The 24,867-nt window shown below is 29.1% G+C and overlaps 1 protein-coding gene across 2 annotated transcripts in view; it reads left to right on the top strand.

Moving 5' to 3' along the window:
• LOC108559074 overlaps positions 1-24,867 on the top strand; it is a 65,821-nt gene that overhangs the window by 2,023 nt on the left and 38,931 nt on the right. The window contains exons 2-4 of one of the 2 annotated variants that reach the window (XM_017916211.1): positions 97-145; positions 19,860-20,078; positions 22,357-22,905. In XM_017916211.1, the coding sequence (XP_017771700.1) occupies positions 98-145; positions 19,860-20,078; positions 22,357-22,905 (816 nt within the window). In that variant the 5' untranslated portion in view covers position 97. Of the gene's footprint in view, positions 1-96; positions 158-19,859; positions 20,079-22,356; positions 22,906-24,867 lie in introns of both variants that reach the window. The other variant, XM_017916210.1, reaches the window with a different exon arrangement.

The following is a 24,867-nucleotide window of genomic DNA, read 5'->3' as shown; positions in this document are numbered from 1 at the left end:
GTTTTGTTGTTTTGAGTTTCTTGTATTGTTTTCATCGATTATTATAAAATGATTATACAAATCATGAATATTACTTATTTTTTTTTTCTATTTTAGGATGGTGATAACGAGGAACGGCTGTGTAGTGCACCCTTGCATCAAAGAGGTAATATACGTTGTAAGTGTATTTTTTCTTCTACTTTATTTCGCAATTACCGGCTCTCACGTGAACAAATGCAGATAGCTTCCTCTATCATTCCACCGATTTCATCAATTTTGCGAAACACATTTAACTGCCTATACTCCTTTTCGTTTCTTTCTACGATGTGATTAATTATATATTTAGATTAGCTTAGGTGCGAACGAGAGAACGATAACAACATTGTGCACGAAGAAAAGCGAAACAAGATTAATGTCGGTCGGCCAAATTTGTTGCGAAAGCGAACGTAAATATTTTTGTCAGCTGTAAATATCAATTGCTTAGCTTCAAACCGTTTAACGAACGTATTACGCAACTGAAAGTCAATGTAACTGCGTTGCATTTGCAATTTGTCCAACAAGAACTCGCACCAAGTTCACGACTTCCACTTTATTATTAGCCCTCCTCGTGCGTTTCGCATTTTTATTTTATTTTTGTGCCACTTATGTTTCTTTCGATCGAGCAAAGGGGGCGAGTGGGAAATATTCCCTCCGCCCTCTCCAGACTGACCTTCGTGTATCCAAATTGACAGAGACAAATTATAGAGGAAACTCTATCCACTTCCAGAACTGCGAATATAATTACGTTGTTGTTATTACCAGCAACAGGAGTTTTCTATATGTATATTAATTATATGATGGTGGTTGAAGGTAACGGGAAAGAGGACGCAATTTCCTTGCCCTTAAATAAGCATACTTATTACGTGTATATATTTTTATACGTTTTTATTTTGATTACATTAAATTGTTGCCCATATTGGGTTTATATATTAATCACAACAATAAATTACAAAATTAAAGAAAAACTCGTTACAATAATAAAAATAAAATAAAATTTAACTGCTGGAAATGTCATATTAAATCATATTTTAATATCTTTAATCGTGACTTACATTAACACTAATGTGCGATGATTCCTTTGTATTTGATATTATAAATACTAATACTATTATGAAGAAAGAAATGTATTACGATAATGTCAAGTCAGTCGAAATCAAAGTTATTAGAAAATAAATGACAAAGACGAAAAGTGTTCATTCATATTAGGACAGGTACTTTATGAGATTTTGATACAATCATCAAATAAGAGTTCTGATACACGAATAATGAAGTGTGATAAGAAGACCAACGCATCGAAACTGCTTTTGATCGGTCAGTTAAGGATGAAATTAAAAAAGGGGTTAAATCATAATAATTTTGAGAAGCGTCAGATCTGACATAATGTGTTAAATGGCATAGAGTGGAACCTCGCTTAACGAACTGCCCGTTATGCGAGGTTCCACTGTATAATGAAAGTGTAAAAAAAAACTGAAAAATATAATTCTAATACACATATTTTTTTATTTGACCTACAAGGTGGAAGCCGCATTTTTTCCTCAAAAGAGACATAGGTTGCCACCCTTACAACAGAACATTTATCTTTATATTATGAAACTGTTATTATCATGCCATTACAAATTGAGAAATGAATCATGTAATCATTTTTCAAGACAATCTCTTAGGGTTGATTACAAAAAAAAAACATAATTTCATTTCAAAAATTTTAAGATAATTACAACATGATTTATTGCATAATGTTTGTATACAGCAAACATTAAAGGTGAAGATAAAAGCAGCTTAATTTAACAATTTCTTATATATAAACGTAGCATTTTCCATTTTTGAAGTATTTTTGTTCTCAATTCTCAAGTAAATTTTCAAAAACAATACCTTACTTGTCTATGCAACAAAAATAAGATGATTGTTATTTTGTCAAGTGCAATTATTATTATTATTTATTTAATTAAATATCATGTATTTGGAGTCTTATCCATACATTTTAACAGCATTTCTAAATCTATTGGTTGCGTAATGGCAGTTGCCACCTTTGCCACAATGTGACAAGCAATTGACAGTACAACCAATAATGACGGGTGTCACTTTGTGTCAAAACAATTGGGTCGCAATACAATATCAAATGACAGCTGTCATCTTGTGTCAAAGCAATTAGGTTGCAAATCCGTTAGGTTGCGCGGGAAAAAGGTTAAGCAATGTTGTTTTATAGCATACTTAATACTTATATGTTTAGATAAACTTAATTAACTCGTAAGATAAATTATCTGATATATACTAAGTTTTGTATTTATAAACGTATAAATTAATATTACAATATATATTTCATTTACTACACTTACTAAGCTATTTTAGATATATTTTTTTAAATGTTGCCCGGAGCATCCACCAAAATAATATATTTTAAAAATTAAATACAATATATGTCAGTTCAACTAAATACTGTTGTTCTTTTATATAAAAAAATAATATTCGTCTTGATTCAAATACTTAACGCAATCCAATATAAGATGACAATTTAAAAACTCCACGTTAATAAACATTTTTGTTTTGTATAAGGAATATAATATATATTTTATATATATATAAAATTCTATAAAATGTGTCATATTTCAAACACCATTTGACTGATACAAAAAGTTTTGCATTCTGAATGCTATAAATTGAAGTATTTCCGAAGAATCAAGTATAGTTCGTGCAGGAAATGTGCCTGAGCCTGTTGACGGTTTTAATGCGATGTGTCGAGGATCGCGTTTCAGTATTTTCGATCGAAATTCCAGCTGCCAAGTTTGTTGCAAAAACGTAGCGCCCAGACTTGAAGACTCGTGTGAATTTCAATGACTGTTTATCGCACGATGCTAAATTACCGACAGACACGATCTCTTCTGTTCAAGAGGTAAATAGAAACAATATATTACCAAAAAAATCTATTAATAGTTCGAAACCGCAATCTCAAGGACCACATATAATCAATATACTTATGTTATCCAACGATGAGTACTTTATTTTATACTAAAAAATATATACAATTTAAACTTAATCTTAACTTTAATAGTTGTTATTCCGATACAGTTTTTAAGTGAAAATATTTGAATTTAATTCCGATCATGTTTTCTCTGCAAAAAGTATTTGAGAGATGTCATTGAGTTATGATAATACAAAACATCTATATGTTTCTTGTTCTTGTATTTATATTAACTACTATTAATAGATTTTTTTGGTAATATATTGTTTCTATTTACCTCTTGAACTAATTTTGCCATATAAAAATTAACGTATGTTACATATATTTTCTAAATAATAATAGTTTTTCTAATTATCTTTGGAATAATTCTACGAAAAAAATATTTTATTTAATTAATATCTAATGTAAATTTTAAATATCATTGAATAATACTACCTAAATGATTACATATTGTGAAATAGGCATGATATTGCAATTTAATTCCATATTTTACATTTTAAAATCGATATATTAATATTGTAGGTGTACGAAACTTGGATGGAAATAATATAAAGAAATTTAATGGAATGTCATTCACAGTATACATGACATGCATATCATTTTTTAAATTGCAATATTAAAAATAAAGAATAATTTTGTAGTTCATATCAATCATTTTAAAAATAAAATCATATTTTACAACTAATTTTTTGGTAACTTTAACAATATTATATAATTAAAAACAATATCAACGAGGGAGGTGTTGTGTCCAATATCCGTTTCCACGGATATTGGATATGCTCGGGGCACTGCGAATTATTGTTATATATTTTTTTGAAGTTACCGGGATGGGGAGGGGGTTATTGGGGGCCCACTCCAAATTTATTCCCGGTGCCTCAAAATCTTAAAGACTGCACTGCCTCATAATATTAATAATTATAAATAGAATATGTCTACAGAAATAATCAGAAATGTAAAAGTAACTACATATTCTTAGAAACCCAATAGTACTATTACCCGAAGGACTACATTTCATTAATAAAGTTGTTTAAAATCAATTGTATTTACTTAATTCCTTATCTACTGAGACTCTATAATAACAACACCAAATAATATGTCACTGTGTCTAGAATTCCATTTCTGGAACACAACACCTTAACGTTTTATATGAAAGTAATTCTAAATTTTTATTTTACTTACAAAGTTAACTATGATTATTATGGTGTTCCTATGAGAATTCAAACTTGGATTAATTTTGCATCTGTCTCTGATGTATTATATTTGGAGACTTCATTGCGGTCTCTACTTTGTTGAACGAAAGGAGGATTCGTCCATGCCTGCTTTCTTGTTTATATGAAAAGGCTTATCTACTAGGAATATCCGTTAAAATCTGTACATAGTTGCTACTAAATGGTATTTGGCCGTTCCATATTTGTTGTGTTGTGTGTTGATAAGCAATTATTAGGTTAGTCGTAACATTATAAGTAGATGAGTTATGCATGCTCAGATTACCAATTTCTAAATTTTTCACTAAAAAATATCAACTTTTGCTTCAATAAATGTATAACATTCTTTTCAAAGACATTTTTGAAACCTATTGATGGAGCCATACATTTTTTGCTCTTATTTTCTTCTTTCTTTCTAAGAAATCTTAGTGACTTCTATCATTTTATCTAACAATTGCAGATTGTTTAACTGAAAAATAATATTGAAATGTATTATTAATGCTTGTTATGAATGTGTACGGTATTAATATATTATACTTGCAAATCGGATTTGTTCTTTTTTATCATGAGTTTTTCTTACAAGTATCATCTCATTTCATAATCTTTAAAACATAAAATTTGCTATGAACATTTTCCTATTATTATTTTAAGAAAATTTAATGTTTGCTCATATATCAATTTTAATATTGATCGAAGTCTTGCCATTTTAAGATACTTAATATAAAGACGGTATATAAAGAGCGACGCCAGTAAAGGTCTTTTGTGTTGATTGACTCGCGTTCGACCCTCGCGTTTCCGCACTACATAGTTTTTTCCCTCTTCCTTTCCAGGTAGGTCGAATTTGCTTGGCGAAGCGTAAAATCCAATCTAAAAATATCACTCTAACGGCAGCTCGACACCGAAAGAATATTAATTTGAGTTTGTGTGCATACAAACTCCAGGCAATTTCCGTTTCAGACGGAATTAGCCGCTGCATATAACAAAACCTCATCACATTTATATGACTTTCATTTTTTGGCATCGATAGAACCGTCTTGACCTAAACGTGACATCTTTCCAATTCAGACTGATGGTCAATGTTGCTCATTTTGGTAGCGGTCAGGGCCTTCAATCGACCATAAAATTGACGATATTTTATGTAATCTAATGGAATTAAATTTACGCGGACACAATTTTAATACTCATATTTTGCATGTGAGTCAAGGATTTTTATTGGATCTTCGCGTGCCACTCACACCCTCGCGAATTATTATTATTATTGCTGCTGCAGACACACCATTAACATTTTTTTTTATTTTATTGCCCGTCCTTTATCATTCCGCTCGACAAATTACGTCCGGACGTCGTTGATATCATTATTACGTAATTATGTAATGAAAAAACAAATGTTTAGGGTGCACGTGACTACATTTGGATAATTAATATTAATTAAAACAAAAGCTAAGTGAACACCTACGGATAATTAATTGCACGGACATCAAGATTTCTATGTATCATCCACTTTAATTATTAATTTGTTTTTAATTTAGCATATTTGTAGGAATTACTAAATATATTAATTTATGTTGGATTATGTATAACATATAGACTGCATTTTTTCTTTCATTTTAATTATACGTATTAACACATATAATTGGAACTTAAATTCAACTTTATATAATTCTTCAATATTGATATATAAATGAATAAAATATAGATACATTTAAAACTCTGTTAATGATGAGTCTACACTAGGAGTGATATAAAACAAGATCTGACAGGCATAAGAAATACCGGTGACTAGACAAACTAGAACAGCACTAAAAAAGAACACGGCAAAGAAGAACAAATAACAAAACAGAACATTGGAAAAAATATTAAAGTTATATAGATAACACATCTAAATACACAATTTTTTAATGAATGTTATATAATCTTTGTCATTTGTTTATTTATATTTACTTCACCATTAATATTTTTCCCATGTTCTGTTTAGTAACTATTCTTTTTTGTTGAGTTTTGTTTTATCGCTGTTCTGCTTTGTCATGGAACCATATACAATTGACAGCAAACTGGGAACTTGTAGCTGTCATTTCTGATATTGTCATTTTAATGTCATTGGACAGTAAATTAGGATTTTGCATAGTGTGGTTCAGAAAAACAATGAACAAATTCTATATTATATAGAAATAAAAATTGAAGGACAAATAAAATTAATAAATTTTCTATTAATATCTCAGTAATTTCAATGCTAAGTTTCAATTATTTTATTAAAAAAAAAATACATGTTGATATTTCCAATCAATATGTATATTTTACTTTTTATGACTGTTATTATTTTCATATTATAATATAATACTTAATTGAATAAAGTTATTTTTTATTCAGTTTAAGTTAGAAACTGTATAAACTTAAATTTTATTTCAAGTACTAATAAAGGACGTAAGAAATAGTAAAGGCTTACTAAGAATCAAGCTATTAATACCACTAAATATTATAAAAGCGCATATATGTAACATTTCTGAAAATATCATTTCTGTATGAAAGGTGCACTTGGCAGCAGTGCCAATACGTCTTTGTTTGTGAAACATTACGATAACAATCAGTACAAGCAGTTATGAAAGCTATAAAATTAAATTATTTCTCTTGTCTTTATACAATGTTCTATTATTATCGTTAGACAACAAAACTGTGTATGCAAATCATGTCTGGAACAACGTACGTGTTAAATCTATTGATTGATCACATAATGCCTTCATTTTCTGTGTAGTACTCAAATAATCCAAGTTTAAAGAGATATAAATAGAAATTGGATATTTAATTATATCTTTATGTATACAATATCTTGCATAGTTCGGATATGTTCCATCAATATCTTTGGCTTTTTGAAATCTGACTAATTTAGGAACTAAATACAACAATACATCGCATAGTGTGGTTTTGATCAGTCCGGATTCTCTATAATTCGATTTGAAAATTTCTAAGTAAACTAAATTTTAATTGAGCAAAATTAATATTGAATGTATTTTCATTAAATGATATATTTGAAATTATAATTGATTTATTACTGCCAAATTTAGATAAATTATTTTGATATTTTTGTAAAGAAATAAGGAATATTACAAGAAAGTAGAAATAAATATATTGTCGTGTCCCGGGATTAAGAAATCCTTGGACACCGTCGATTATCTCGTAGTTATGTCGTTGCGGAGTCTTAGAGGGGTTTATGAATATTAAATGCAATATTCTTAATTAACTTTATTGTATACATTGGAGTTTTATTGAAAAGTCAACTAAACAATAGTTAATCTCAGGTATTATTAACTAAGAGTTACTTTTTCCTCTTAAGTTAGTATTTATGGAGTAAGTGCTCTTCCTTGGACTCTCCCAAGTAAGACTATGTTCTTTGTTGGACCCTTTTATTAAGACTTCCTCTCAGTACGACTCCTTAGCTAAGACTAAATTATATAATACAAAAATGTGTTCATTTCAAAAAGGGGCTGTGTAACGAAATCAGTTTTGAGCTTGTGCAATATACAAGCGTTTCTTTATCTAAGTTTTATGATCTTACCCAAATATTTAGGGGCGGAAGAAGGCTGTTAAGTGGTGATACAAGAGACGCAACTATACGATTTAATGTGTAACCATCCTTCGGAATATTCCACAAGTTATTCTAAATAATCACGTACAAGTATCTGTTTGTATTTTTGATGGATACGTTAAATATGATTTGTAATAATTAATAGGTAGACCTAACAAATATACATATTAGTTATATAAAAGATGACAATAAATTGGTAGGCCGCGACAATATGTCCTCCAATACGCTGACGACACTACATTGGTTTCCCAAGCCTCTCCCTTCAATCTTCTATTCACAAGCTTCAAAATCTCTTATATCATCACCACTTGTTAAATACCTTGGAATCCTTCTTGATCCTACACTCAACCTCAATTCCCATTCCAAACAAGTGAAATCCAAAATTAAATCTAGATCCCGTCATTTCCGTTCCTTAACCTTCCGTAACTCCGAAATATCCATAAAGTGCCAAACATCCATTTACAAATCCATATGCCGTCCTATCCTTGACTACTGTTTCCCACTACTTTCCCAATGCCGAAATCCCTTTTAAAAACCTGTCCGTATCCGAACGTTCCGCCCTTCGTATCCTCACCAAAGTACGCCATCATAATAATCCTCTACACAAACCTCCTAATGATATCCTTGACCGATACCTTTCCCTTTCCTTTCACCTCCCTCTCTAAATTCTGTACCCCTCGAAACCCAAATATCCTTTCCAAATTTAAAAGTCCCACATTATCCTTTTTCCAATATCTACTGTCCCTTGATTGAAATCCTTCTAGTTCCTACTCTGCTTTTTTCCTCCTTCTTTTTTTTTATAGAAAAATAATATATATATATTTTGTATTGTTCCATCATTAAATTTATGTTCCCGGGCGGAAAGACCTCGGTCAATAGCCCTTTGGCCAGCCTGTTGATTATTCTTGTTAATTCATGTTTGATTTTTTTCTCTCTTGTTCAGAATTGTTATTATTTGGTTGTCATTATTGTTATTATTATATGTATTGATTTATAGGATGTATTTATATAAATTATTATTAATTTAGAAATACATAATATTGTTGCATCTATATCTTTGAAAAGGTTAATAAATAAATGATGCATCAATTATTCCAATAAAATAAAATGGTTTCCTAGAATGGACCACTTTTTCTTTAGTTTTTTTTGGTAAATATACAAAACATACATGCATATATACAAATATACATCCTTTCTTCAAAATTTGATGATTTCTTAATTTTAAATGTGCTTTGATGTGGAAATACTTGTAACTACCTTCTGAAATTTTATTCCAATTTAGGAAATGCTGCATGTGGTTAAAAATTTGCCACCGTTGATAAATATTATTAAAACTGTTACAAATACTCCAAGTATCTAATGACATATTTTTATAATTACCTTAAAACAGTATAAAGACTCTAAATATAATTACTCATGGCACACCGGTTGCAAATCAATATGATCGTGGTCTAACCTTGTCGGTCCAAATTAGGCAACTCTTGCCCTATATCTTATTATGCGTATATCATGGAAGCAATATAATGCAATATATATACAACAAAAAATTGCTTAATTAAATCATACAAATTATTTATCGAATGCATTCACTGTGTGGCGTATTTTGATTAATCCATCCAATATTATCATTAAATTAATCAATGTTATATCCAGATTGGTGTAATTTAGATAAAATAATTATAATTAACGTAAACATTGACATTCTGGTTACAAAAATCGGTGATAGGACTTTTTGTATATAAATGTTGTTATCTCCGTACATGAATGCATATTTCAATAAAAAAATATTTAATACATTACTCGGAAGAAACAATTAAAAATAAATAATAATATAAAAGACCATGAGACATATATTTCTTAAAACTGCGTCTTATGTTTTGATAAATGCGGTAAAATTAATATAATAAGTTAAATATTAGTATAAAGGAATTCTTAATAATTTCTTTTTCGTGTTGTGTTGAAGAAAATGCGACCGCTTTATTGAATATACATTACTTTATGTTTTATCACTTTCCATTTTTTTTTTGTCTTTTTCTCTCGTCTTTCGAGTATGTAATTTCGCCGAGGGCTGAGTGAAAATGTGGAGTGGAAATCGCAGTGTGCGGCGCCTGGCACTTAACTTCCCATAGACCTAACACCACTTTATCCGAGACAGCCAATTTGGAAACGCCAACTCTACCAAACCCCCGCAAATACCCTTACCCCCGACGGGGTACCACCACCGCGGTACACACTTTCCATCGAACGAAGTTTTCCCGCGAAACGCCCCATTATTTTAATGCACAACGGATGAATGTGCCCTTACTACATAAGGCGCCGTGACCTCCATTCCCTTACGTACGACCCCAAACCATGTATATTATGCAATACCGATTGCGAATACCATGCATGCAAAACGGTTCGGTCTGACCTTTGGCGTTCCGTATTAATTAACATTTTACACTATTAGATGCATCCCATAACTCGACGATGAATGGCCTTCCCTTGCTTTTACACTTTTTCATCTTGGGGACTGTCGTCGCGGCAAAACTTTACGACAGCCACTTCGGCTAAGTGGAAAATAAAATTTCCACGCGACCGGTGTTACATTTAAATGCATTTCCTATTCATACACCTCTCACACATAAATACACATAAAACATCCGAGCAAAATGTTAGACTTTAATAAACTTCTTTCTTTTTATTCAAGAAGTTCAACTGAAAGCAATACCATTATTTCTTGAAAATACTTGAAAGTAATAAAAAAGAATAAAATGAATGTATTAAGCAACCTAGATCTTATACAGGATTGGCTAATAACATTGACGTAATTTGAACTAAGTCAGCTTATGTTATGTTAACCCTTTGTCGTCTGACGGTACTTATGAGTACCGGCATATTTATAACATCATTTGTTGCTACTTTAATGTATTCTTTATATTCTATACAAAAATTATTTGTTTTGCAATTGGAAATATCAAGTAAATATAAACCTACATTCAAGTAATACTTGTCACTTTTATATAGGTTTTTTTTATGTTGTAACGAAAAATTGTATAGTAGAATACCATGAAATAAGTTTATAAAATAATATCGTTGCTAAATATATATGAAAACTGATCCGTTTTTTGTAATTTAAATCACTATAATTCAATTATTTTACGATTTAACTCTTTGAGGTGGTACAATGTACCGATGTTAATTCAGTTTACGAAGTTGTCTTATTCAGTTGTCTAAAAATTAAAGGGTTAAACTATCTTTATGCATCATTCATTATATATTAATTTGTGATTAAAATTATGTATAATATACCAGTTGTTGGCAACCAGTGATTCCAGATCTTTGAATGAGTAATTGGTTCTTTCGGTTAGCCCAGGAAATTTATCACAGTTTGAGGTTTCCAAAATATTTATTTAACAGACACCTGAAATATATGACTAGTATATTAGACATTTAATGGAATAACGGTTGGCAGCTTTTCTGTACTATTATGATAAATATGATTGTAATAACTAATGGCAATGAATTTGCTGACCGACAGGTTTGTAGCGTTTCAGATCTAAATAAACTTTTAAACGTAATTGTTATTAATATACACTTCACTGATATTATTAAATGTTTTTGATCTTTGAGATCAGTTGGATATTCTCCAAATATTACATTCTAAATTAATCAGTTATTTTCAGCACTTACTCTTATTTCGTACAGTGGTCAAAGATATTTTACATATTTCATTTCTTGTCCTTATATTAATTGGGCTTATACTTATATTAATTATTTGATTAATGTTTGTACTCATTTATTAAACCTGAATGACATATGAAGAGTGATATTTGTATTCAAATAAGATTATATATTAACCAAGTGATCAATTGGGAATTTTATATTATTAACCAATAAAATTAATAAAATATTTTCTTTAAAGTTATTCTTAAATCTTCTATCTTCTATTCTTCTTGATAGCATTCGTATCTCTTGCATGCTTTACTGAAGTTGTTCAGATCAGAATATTCGAATTTATTCTAAACATTTTTGTTCTTGAGAAAACAAAATGCATGTTCAACACAATAATTGTTTTTGTTATAGACCGAATACTAAACATTGGTGCTTCGGTTTCTTGACAATAATCTCTTTTTCATTAAACGGGAGATAATAAAATCTTTTCATTTTCATTTTTTATTTGGTTTTCCATATTAAGGGCCATATTAACTAATAATTTTAACACGGATGTGGTGACTGTGGTGAAGCAATACACTAAAAATAGAGTTAAACTACTTCAGACACCTAATTCAAATAAAGTAGATAATAAACAATTACCACAAAAATGATTATCTTCGTATAAAGAAATGAACTAACTTGCTCTTTATATGGTATCTCAATAAACACTGCGTTCTAGTCCATAGATGCTAAGTCAGGAACCGCATCTACTAGTAATAGTAAAGCAGTTATCAAGAACTCGTGGCATTTGTACATAGACAATATGTAAAATGCAAGAAATTTATGTTTTTTTAGTTGGTCGATATTTTTTATAATGACGGAAAAGTTTATAGAGCCATTAGGCATTTTAAGCACTAAGTATACACGATATTATGGTGCCTATAAGAATATTTTTGGGCCTATGAGAAAATATTGGAATTAATATTGAAGAGTTTATAATTTGTTGTTAAGTTTTAATTAACAGAGATTCCGTTGGTAGGGTTTGTGCCTACGATAATCCTAGTACTTTTTGCTGGAAAAATTAAAATCGTAAATATAAATGTGAAATTAGGAAATATTTGAGAAGTACGGATATGAGAAATCAAGGTTGTGTTTTCAGGATATGAAGAGATTATAATCGGTATGGACATATCGGAACAATATATATTATACAGTAAGAAGGATAAGCCTTGTGGGATATCCTGAATTGGGATTAAGCTTGTAGAGAAGGATCTTGACGTTATTGAAATGGGTTTTGAAGTTATTTTTAAATATATTCATGAGGTAAGGAGGAAATTTGAGAAGGATTCCTTGATGTCAAGCATTAGTAACCTTGAGTTTTTTAATATATTTGTATGAAAATGTTTGTAAATTTGAACGAACTTGACAGACTTTTTCGGTTGAACATATTTATAATTTAATCTACATTGTCGTGTCCCGGGATTAAGAAATCTCTGGACACAGTGGATAATTTCGTATTTGTGTCGTTGTGGAGTCTTAGAGCGGTTTATGAAAATTAAATGCATTATTCTTAATTAGTTTTATTATACACGTCAGAGTTTTTATTGAGAGGTCAACTATATAAAAGTTGATCTCATGGATTATTCACTAAGAGTTACATTTTCCTCTTAAGTTAGCATTTAGAAAGACAGTGCTCTTTCTTCGGCTATCCAACTAAAACTATCTTCTTCGTTGGACCCTCTTACCAAGACGAAATTATAAAATACAAAAATGTGTTCATTTCAACTAGGGGCTGTGTGGAAGGTTGGAAATCAGTTTTGAGCTTGTGGAAAATACAACCGTTTCTTTATCTAAGTTTTATGATCAAAATAATCACGAACAAGTACCCGTTTGTATATTTGATGGATACGTTAAATATGCTTTGCAATAAGTAAGAGGAAAGTGGTAGACCTAACAAATATACATATTAATTATACAATAGATGATAATAATCAATCAATCAATCAATCCAAGGGTTTAAAATATTGATATATTATTATTAAACAACGTGTTATATAAAATTTTCTTTAAAATTTAAATAATGTTGACTGAACATTATTTATTTATTATATGATGAAAATTAATTTTATTTTTCACAAACGATTATCTGGAAAATCCAATAATTATCCAAAAAGTAAAATAAATTTGAGAAGTTTAAAGTACACTTGGTTCTCTTTTTATACGGTAGATACGTTCCACAATAAAAATAAATCGCACAAAAAAGGACTAGTCACATGTATAAAAATAAAAGATACATTCCATATATTTTTAAAACCGCATAAAACTAAATCAATGAGTTACAACAATATACCGAAAATCGCATAAAAAAGAGTTTATTAAATTTCAGAAAAGTAATTAGTCTTACTATATTCTTTCTGAAATGTTTATTCATAATTTTATAAAAACGTTAACAATTATAGACAAGTTTATTTCAGAAAAATATAATCTTAACATATTCCTTCTAAATCTCTACGGAAAAATTTTACAAAAAAAAAATACAGAATTTTTTTATGAAAGTTAATATTTCTTCACATTTTTTTGTTTAGAATTATCGTCGCTATATGAGAGTGTTCGCATAATTTGCGAACTGGTTCGAAATCACTTTCATCACTAGAAGAGATAGTCAGCATCAGATCTATGTCCTGAAGATAATGATTCTTCACAAGTAAAATTAGTCTCAACTTCGCATGTTGATTTTTTTCCTTTGACAATATAATCAGTGATTAAACTTTGCGATGGCTTTGCTATTTTTTTGTACAATTCCTGATATCCAGAAATGCAATTTTGAAGCTCGCGTTGAAACTTGAATGCTCGTTCAGAATTATCATAGTTTGCCAATTTATGTCAAAACGTGTCAAAATGGCCTAAAATAGTTATTTAATAAATGCTTCTTGAAATAAAAACCGCATAAAAAGAGTACGCATAAGAAGAGGACCTAGTGTATATTGTAACATCACCTTTGTTTGTATTCGCATTTTTGTTTTCTCATTTCACTATCTTTTAATTTAATTAAGGCAATAATTTATTATGTTTTGTAATTAACGAGCCGCTGCTATATGCAAAGCATTAGGTCACTGCCATTGTTTTTTCATGGGCGCGTGTGTTGTGTATTATTTGTGTGATAATAAATTGCACGAAATGAAAATTAAACGAATTAACATTTTTGTTTCTGTTTCTATTTCAGTTTTGTCCTTTGTTTATTTTCACGCAGACAACCACGGGAATGGATTTTCCTATTATGCAAATTCGTTGAATTCCTTACGGTCAAATTGTAATTTAAATTTACGACATGTTTATTCATTATCAACACGACAAAATAAAATCTTAAATTATTATTTCTAGGGGAGATAGCGAAATTTACATTTACAAATAAAACAGAGAACAATTCTAATGTTCAATTTCATTCATCCATTTCATTTTGGATAATTTGTTCAAAATAAAATAAATGTTTTCTAATTTTTAATTCTTAATTTCTGTTTTATTAATCTGATAAGTAACAAGAAAGAAATTAGTTTGAACTATTTTTAAACAATGACAAAACTTTGAATTAGAACAATAATATAATAAACATAAGTCTGTCTGTTAAGTAGAATTTTTGTTGATTGTATAACCGAAAATAACAAAATATTTTTTAACCATTTTTTGACGTACGACGTAAGTTTTAAGTATAAGTACACAAATATGTTTTTGTAATATATTATTAGATTTATTTTTTGAATACAACATCGACTTTGTAGTGGATAACCTTCTAAATATTATTGTCCGTTTTGTTAGTTATTATGATATTCTATTTTATTTTTCAACAGTGAAGTAAATTTTCTTAATTGTTTTATCTCTGTTGATAAATGGAGAAGGAATAAAAATAAATGCTACTTACTGAAAACATCTGTATATTTTACAAAAGGATGTACCGTTTGCACGACGTATAGATCTTACTTTAATGTCACCTGTTGCACTAGCAGCAAAAAAATAAAAGTTCCTTTCGCCTTTATTGAAGAAGATAGAAATACATTAATTCCACGCGCATGATGCCAGCAGCCAATTTGCCAAGAACACACATGCCAACATGTACGCTGAATGTCAACAAGTTAATACTTATCTACTAAATTGTACATTTAGAAGCAAATACTAATAACAATATATGCTCTTTTTTTATAATAAATTATTATTAATTATTTAAAAAGCAAAATATACAGTTGGATTAAAGCACGAATTATAGGTAAAACAAATACCAAGTTGTTGTAACTGATTAAATCATTTAATAACTGACCAGATAGACTGCGATCAATAACATTTTGTATGTAAGTGTACAATCAATTTTCTTTATTATAACTTATTAACTAATGTTGAAATATTATTAAACAAAATTTATTGTATACATACATACAAAGCAATGGCAAATTTTAGTTATGGTCTTAAGGGTTCAATTCAAAAGTCCTTCTTCGAGTTCTAAAACAAAGAATAAACACAAGTAATCCATATTGGGTTTATTCGGTGGTCCTCCATACAGTGTTAGTCTAGTACTCTCAAACAGTATTAGCCTAGGGCTCAAGTTAATATAATAATTTACTTTGTAAGTAGAATGAGTTTTAGGCAAAGTTTTAAAGTGTATACATAGTCTTAATTTTACCAGCCAAGGGAGATGTTGATATAGTTACACCAAAAATGAATATAACTTAAATAAATGAACAACTTAAATACAAATTGAAATTGAATTTTAAAATATGAGTTTACTGTCGATTATTTGCACTGATCCTAAAATCAGGTTTAGGATCATATTTTATACAGGAATTTCATTGTAATTAATCTTTTTTAGTCTTTGATGTTAAAAATGTTTTAGAAATCTGAAACTAAAAACCATCATATTCTGCATTCAATATTTTTTTTATCGTCATTTTTGAAATCTGTTCTAATTCGCATTCAAATATTCTTTAGTGGACAAATAGCTAATGACTATGAATTCTCCTAAGCTATAATCCACTTCTATTTGGGGCTCTCTGTGTCCCTCAAGAGATTGCAAGATCAAAAAATTTAGTAAATTCAGTAAAAAAGTTTGTCAGACACTGGCCTAGACTTATAAAGTTTAGGGAATCTTTGATTGGTTGGGGCACTAGGTTTTAGCCCATAAAGACCATGCGTTGATTCTCTCCTGCTTTTCTTTCAGGTATTTCGAATGAGTGTCTTCGTGATTCTGTAAGAAAGTTAAATAAATAATTGACTTTAATATATGTGTTTTTATATATTGCTTTAAATTATTATATTAGGTACTTTGTGATGATTTAAAATTATGACTATTTGATCATTGTTTTACTTGTAGTTTGCAAGTAACTTTTATTTCATATAAACATAATTAAAATTGAAAATTGAAGCAGAACAAAATACAAACTTAATTACAAAATAAAAACTCAACACAAAGGGCTATTAACCATAGGTCTTTCTGTTCCATTTTTCCTCCATAAGTGAATTAATATGTAGAATTTTGTAAAAAGTTGTTGCAAATGCGATTAAATAATTATAAAAAATAAATAAAACTAGAATTAATTTGAATATCTTAATATAAATCTATTCTAAGATTTGAAACAAAATCGTGAGATAAGACACAAAAATATGTCAAAAATTTAATTGTATGTACTAATTTTTAATTTTTTCAATTAAAATTTAGTATAATAATAATGTTTATTGCATCAGTCGTACAAAAAAAAACATATACATATATAAAAAGAACAGAATAAATATATATAATTTTTAAAAAAATCAACTGATATAAAGGGCTATTGACCATAGATGTTTCTACTCTATAGTATATTTTGTAATTTTCAAGTATTGAATACGCATTGATCGAAGCCGTATTATGCGATGTTGTTGTATTAAAAAATGAAAGTATTTCTCAATAACTGCAATTAAATTATATAATAATTAATTTGATCATTACGTTTCAGTACATAGTAACGTAATGTTCTTAATTTACATACGCTTTTATAACAATTAAATTCACAAGAAATATATTAAAATGAACATTAATTTAATTCACAAAACATTATGTAGATTAAACTATACTATATATAAACACTCAGAAGCACATATTTTTTTGTATTTGTTCGTTATACAACGTACAAACTTTTCCATTATTCCTATTGTTGTCCGCTCGTACCTGAAATGATTTGCATTTCCAACGATTACATATTGTACAATTTCTATGAAATTTTCATTCTCGTTTAATAAACGGCAAGTTGCGACGTGCAATTACGAGCTTACGTTTTGAATTTTTTAAAGCAAATCGCGCATATAATTTTCTCGTCGCAACAATACGTATTGTACATGACCAGGCAATTTATCGTCGACATCTCTGCATTATGCGAGTATCGTGCAACTGAAATGAAGCCCTTACGTTTCAGGGATTTAGACAAAGTGAGTGTTGAAATTTACTATATTTTATGTTTGGACTATAACCAGTGCATGGTTATGACACAACAAATTTGTAAGATAATGTTTAGAAGAATATAAATTATGTAAACTTACATTTATTACACAAATACGTATACAATAGATAACAAAAAAATCTAATATAAACCCTAATTATAAGTTGATTTTGCATTGACAAAATTATAACTAATATGCACATTTCTTTTCGTGAAAAGATGCGTTTTATAGTCCAATAGTTCAATTAAGATATATTAAATTTTACGCAGATAACTTCAGTTTTGCATTCACAAAAATATACTTTAATATAAAACGTACAACAAATGTATGAAACAATTTTTAGAAAAAAAAAAGAAAGTCAACCCTATTTAGTACCGACTAATATGGAATTAGTACAAACTAGCTTAATTAGTACTGCTTTCTATGTAAATCAAATTCTAATTCTTTACTCAAATCAAGTCTTCTTTTCTATTCAAATTGTAAATATTAAGACATTCGTCTTCCGTTTCTTCTTGTATCAGTGCATTTGAGGTAGACATATTAATTAAAGCTCTCAGTTTCTATTTATCTAAACTTTAGATTCGTAAACAAATTATGCTGTACTAGCGTTTTTACAAAAGCCGACTTTAAAAAAACCAGTTTTCGAATCTCAACTTTTCTACAAAACCAGTTTTAAACCAGTAGTTAATTTCTATTTAATAATTTAGATACAATATTGATAATAATTATTCAGATAACCTAATGATCACATTTTTTGTTGAAGAAAACGACTTTGTCCAAACGTTTTATAGATTTTATAAGTAAAGGAGCAGTGTGGAGTAATTCCCTTTATCTTCTCTCTTGAATTCGTGTCTCTACAACAAGTAATATGTTAGGACTAAAACGTAACATAAATTGAAATATGTCTGCACTTGTTAATAAATTCGCATCTTTTCGTTCTAAGGATTCTTTCTATCATGACCTCTAAACTTTTTTATGTCCTGTGGAAGTCAAGAATAGGATCAATTTTCTACCTGTTTCACTTGTTTCACTTGTTTACATATAATTATTTAATTTTTATATTTTAAGTCTAGGTTTAAAAACCGGTTTTGCAGTTAAAAAAATGGTTTTCGAATTATATAAATATTTTCAAAAAACCATATGTTGTATTATATTGATCCGCGTTATAAGATAACCGTGTTATAGAGGGCTGTATCAATTTTTTCACGCGTTATATGGAAAACGTGTTATAAGAGTACCCCATTATATAAGTTTTTAGTTAGAATACGTATGTAAAAAAAACAAAGATTTTCTGCCAAAAATGTTTTTATAAAAAATAAACTATATTATTGATATGATAAACTATATTATTTACGCAGATAGTTTCAATTTTGCATTGACAAAACTGTAATTTCTAGATAAGTTGATTAATGAAAATATTCTATGACCTAAGTTGATATAATAGAACCGTATTTTTTTACTTTTTGACCTAATCTTTTGTATATTATGTAAGAAATATGCGTACAATTTATTGCGTTAATTTCTCTTGTTAATGTTTAACACAAATAAAAATATTAGAAAAATTTAATAGTATGCATTTACTTAATTAAAACAAATTGAGAAAATAAAACAAAACGGTCACTGTATTTATTATATAGCTTTGTGATCACTTCATACAGGGTTCCCAAACTTTTAGGTTTACGGCGTTCCAAGTAAAAACATTGGTCTATTGGTAATTTTTGCGGCGCATAGTTTGGGAACCTCTGACTTGATCTATATAAAGATATTCATCCATTTTCCTATTGGTCATAACAATAATTTTCCTTTGGCTCTTTCAATAGAAATTGAATGTTACTATTCATATTTTAATTCTCCACTGATTAACAATAAATTGAATATAAATTGAGAAATCCAATCAATAAACTATCATTATAATAACATTGCTTATTCAAGCTTAACAAACATTTTCTATTTATTATATTTTCATATATTGTTATTGATTTCCTTTCAATATTTTTTTTCGTAGGCAATGCCTTCGGTAACGCACACAAGCAGATCAATGTCAAGGCGAATCGCAGAACTTCCATCGCTGCGTTACGGCTCCGTTGGGGCCAGAACCACCACGTCTGGGCCCTTAAGGGTCACCAACCATTATCACTGCGATACGATACCCAAAGTTTCCACGAAGAAGAGTAACCTACAATCTCTGAATCCTGACGATATCAGCTTCAAACCTCTAAGACCGGTAAGAGCAACAAAAAATAGCCTCGTGATAAACTACATTTTTTTACGGCTTCTTTCTGTATGTGTGTATGTACGTATTATCCTTGCTTTCTTTTATGATTTTGAGGGTATATGTTATGAAACATCCGGATATTGGATAGGAAATTTGATATTTTATATAATAATAATAAAAACATTGATTTCTAAATCTATACATAAAGCAAGATAATTAATAATATTTTAGTAAAATCCTTAAGTAATTGAATACATTTTCTGTAAGTAAAATTATTTAATTTTTTTTTTGTACAAGAATAATATTTTAAACTATTTTTATAAACTATAAATTTTGCAAAGTATACTGTAGATCAGTCTTTCTCACCTATTTGTTTATACCATACACCATACCATTTAACGCGAATTACAGCTGTTATTTCGCAATTCATTCAAAAAATAACGCTGCCCAATATCGCATAGATTGAGAAACTCTTCTATACATCATTTATGAAATAAAATTATATTACAAATTATAATTTACTGGAATTATCTAACTGCTATACTTTTCTAAGAAAATTTATTTATATTACTGATTTATTGCAGAAGTTATGTTAAAAAATAAATTCTATTTTAAATCATCGACTTGTGTATGAAATTTTAAGCAGAATTAGGAAACGTAGTTACGAGAACAAAAAATAAACAGTCGAAAATTATATAGCCAAATATTTGCTTGACGATTTTGTACGCAGCCTCGAAACTTTTGAGCAAGTAGAACAAGAACGATTTATTTGGTTATTAATTATAACTGCAAACGGCAATATTTATATTACGTGGTAATGTTTCACAGATTCAGTTCAATGTTAGATTTTACACTCCACGTGGAAGTTCACATGGAAATAATATTTAGTTTACATAATTTTAAATAAAACTTGTTTTTTTTATAAAAGCATTTTGGAGTATTAGGTGGTGTTAAATTATACTATAAATTGATGATTTAAAGTTCAAGATAACTATATTTCACTTATTATGGATTAATTCTAAAAATGAAGTACAAATTACTTTTCTAATCAAACGCATAATACAACATAATTATTATAAATATAATTAATTCCGATTTTATAAAACAGTTTTTTTATTAATTGAATTGTAGCGTAAATGCTCCAAAATAATATTATTTTATTAACGTTAATTAAACTATATACATTTTCAAATTAATACGTGAAATGTAGTTATTTAGATCTACACTAGATTATATTTTGTATAGAATCGATCTATAAAGAAGAACCTATCATGATTATGTAATTATGAAATAAGTCATGGAGTAGTTTTGGCTTAAGTGCCCAATTCTGGATTATCTCGAAAAACATGCTAAACTGGCTAAATCAAATGGCTTTTTCTTAAAAAATCGAATATTCCATAATAATGTTTATATTAAACCATGTATTTATCAAAAATAATATTTTGAAAACAATAAAAACATTGTCTATTATTAAAAACCTTCATCCACATAAAATAAACGTAATTACAATTATCACAAATATCAAAATGAGTGAAAATTTGTATTAGTTTTGACACAGTTCTTTTTAAATCCACTAATTCAAGGTATTTGATAACCTTAGACTTATGCGCAATTAACAAGTAGTTTTTTTTGTTAACCCGTAAGTACTATGAATAGGTCAGAGTCATCTGATATTTGTTTTTGTTCAAGTATGTTCTAGTGTACTTTTCAGTATGAGCAAAGCAGTTATGGCGAGAGGTTTTTATTTTAATGTATTTCGGGTCAAAATAACTCATCTATAGCAAATACGTTCTTGAAATATCATCAATATTTGGATTTCAAAGTGGAATAACTTTGGTTACCTATGTACCAAAACTGAGTAAATCAGTTCCTTTATGCTAAAGTCGGTGTAGATGCACTCGATAAGAAATGTGCCGATATCACATGTCTAATTGTATTTAAATATAGCTGGTGTCAACTGCAGATTAATATATGAATCGTTATTATTGAGAAAGACGAATTCCAGTTATTTTTTGATTTTAGATCCAATGTGCAACCAAAAGATTCCCCGAAACTTTATAATTCTGATTGCAAATATCGTACAGGTTAAAAATTAATAATTTGTTCTACTTTTTAAATATTTATTAAATGCGTAGTTTTGATCCATTGGTAGTATTAATGTTTCATTTATGAGTTTGTAGTAGTTACGGATTAAGAATAGGGTTGTGTATAGCTCTATCATTATACTACTCGCAAGGTGGCGTCTGGAACTGAAAACCTGTTGAAAATGTAACGCGTTTTCTTTCAGGCACGTCGGGTGAGATTCACTCTGCCCCCAGGAGATGGAGATACGGTGGCGGCGGCGGCGACCGGCGTGAGCGTCGCGAAACCGACGGCGGGACCGGAGAACGGATGGCTTCGAACACGCGGTTTCAGTCAGCGTTCAGTCGCGCAACGCACGCTCAGCAACAACAACAATAACAATAATAACATCAGCAACATTAGCACCTGCACCAACAATAATAATAACAACAACCAAAACAGCGGCACAAATTTCCATAGGACTTACGCAGAAATCAGACGCGACCTGCAGCAACAGTCTTCGGTGGTGGTTTCGGTGACTGCATCACCAGGTGCCCGCTCCAGAGTTCATCCTACGGGACGGTATATTCGAGGCACGCTGTCTCCTACGGCGAACACGACGGCCCCGACGGCACCGCCAACCACCCCAGGTGGACAGGTGCTCATCCGGGCAGCCAGAGATGGAGAGGACAGTCTTCTGAGGGACATCTTCAGAAGGGCCGTCATCGTCGGCATTCCGGAAGCGGATTTGAATGCCACCGATACAAGCGGAAGGGTAAGTTTTTTTCCAAAATTACTATTTAACATCAATCAAAAAATTAAGTATAAAACTAATCAGAAACTTTCAAGAAATTTTATCTTATAAGATTGTTTGAAAACTTATTCAAATCTTGTTCTTTTATTTAACACGCAGAATATTATATTTTAGTATGCATATATAATATGTGTATTCAAATTTAATTACAATTCTAATAACAACTATCAGTTTGTAGTATTACAAATTAAAATATCCTCAATAATTAATTATTTATTAAGTATGTTTCGACTTATCGAAATATCATTCAATTTTATATCTGAAATACAAATTAATTTTAACTATAATGAAATAAGTAAAACTTTAAAAATAAATATGATTATACACTACAATAGTACAAATCTACTTTTAGTAGAAAAATATATATTTTAATATATGTTACCGTTTTAGTTGGGACAAAATCAGAATTCGTACCATCTTTTAGATGACAGTCTGCTGTAAATCTTTACGACTTATGTAAATCTTAATATATTGTAAGATTTATTTCTAATATATATTTGTTGTTGGCATTAAGTTCGTTAAGTTAAAGTTTTATATTTATATATAATTACCTTTAAGATTCCATAATTAAGACAAAAAGTACTGAATTTACGTACAATTAACTATATAAAATATGTGAATTATAATTAATATTGCACAATTTTCAGTTAACAAATTTGCACAGTTCAAATGTAAAAATAAAATTTAATATGTATCAATTAGAAGATTAAAAACCAATATTCATCTTTAATACGCATATTTTGTAAGGAAATGCGTATTATAGATTTTCACTTTGACGTTGAATTAAGAGAACTAAAATCAATGGTGTCTTAACTTAAATGACGCAAGAAATGATACAAGTCAATTATTGGATAAGAAACAATTGGTGCAGCGCATAACTGGCGAGTCGTTTCCTAACAATCGTTATATATCTTTATTGATCACAGACGCCTTACGATATAAAGGTTTTCATATCAAATTATCTTGTTTATCACATGATATAAATGCAATAAAAAATAAGTTTTCATCAGAAATTAGACAATATTTCTTCTAAAATCAAAACTAAATTTAGTCATAAATAATTTTCAAGTAATTGTGAATATATTAAATCTGGCATTTCTTTGGGAAATAATTGATTTAATGGTTTTTTTTTTATTTTCGTTATATATAAGATTGTTTGGAGGAAGATTAACGTGAGAGTAAACGTAATTTCTCTAACATGCAAATAAAAAAATTGTTTAGGCCCTCAATTTGTAATACTATCTGGCTCCACGACTTTTTTAATGTGGCCCCCGAGAACCGACACTCCTTCATAAGTTTTTGGAACTGTTGTTTAGGACTCTATGATTTTCTGTATTTCAACTCAAGGGGGTGCCTCAAATAAAAAAAGGCATAAAATTTGTCTAAGTACCTCGCTATTTAACAAAATCGCGAGACTTTTAGGGGTCAAATAATAATTTGCAGGGGACACAAAGATTTGAAGTTTCACCACTGTCGTTACGTAAAATTTATATACTATTTTTACAATCAATTCATTATATATAGTATTTTTTTATATATAGTTGGGAAGTAAATATTTCATATATTAATACGGTTGTTCTTGCCAATGGCAACTTGTTGAACTTATATTAAACGAGCGTATCTATTGGAACCAACAAGTAGATTTCATTTGAAACGACGATTTAGCGTATTTGAGGGCATTACCATTCTCATTCGCACCAACAAGCTATTTCCAAATGCTAACGTGATTTAACCTTCGAATGATTGTGTGTCACGTATTGCTTTATATATTGACTGTCTTATTACAACAAATTTAATTTTTAAAGTAGAATACTCAATAGAAAAACAAATGTAGACATTGTACTTAAAATTAATATATATTAATTAATAAAGGAAAAAATGAAAATACTACATTTTTTTATAAATTCGCTCCAAATATTCTGT

This window comes from Nicrophorus vespilloides, unplaced genomic scaffold (assembly GCF_001412225.1).
Source record: "Nicrophorus vespilloides isolate i.1.1-1 unplaced genomic scaffold, Nicve_v1.0, whole genome shotgun sequence".
NCBI classification, from domain to species: domain Eukaryota; kingdom Metazoa; phylum Arthropoda; class Insecta; order Coleoptera; family Silphidae; genus Nicrophorus; species Nicrophorus vespilloides.
The sequence above is the reverse complement of the archived record's forward strand: the minus strand, read 5'-3'. Positions and strand labels throughout refer to the sequence as shown.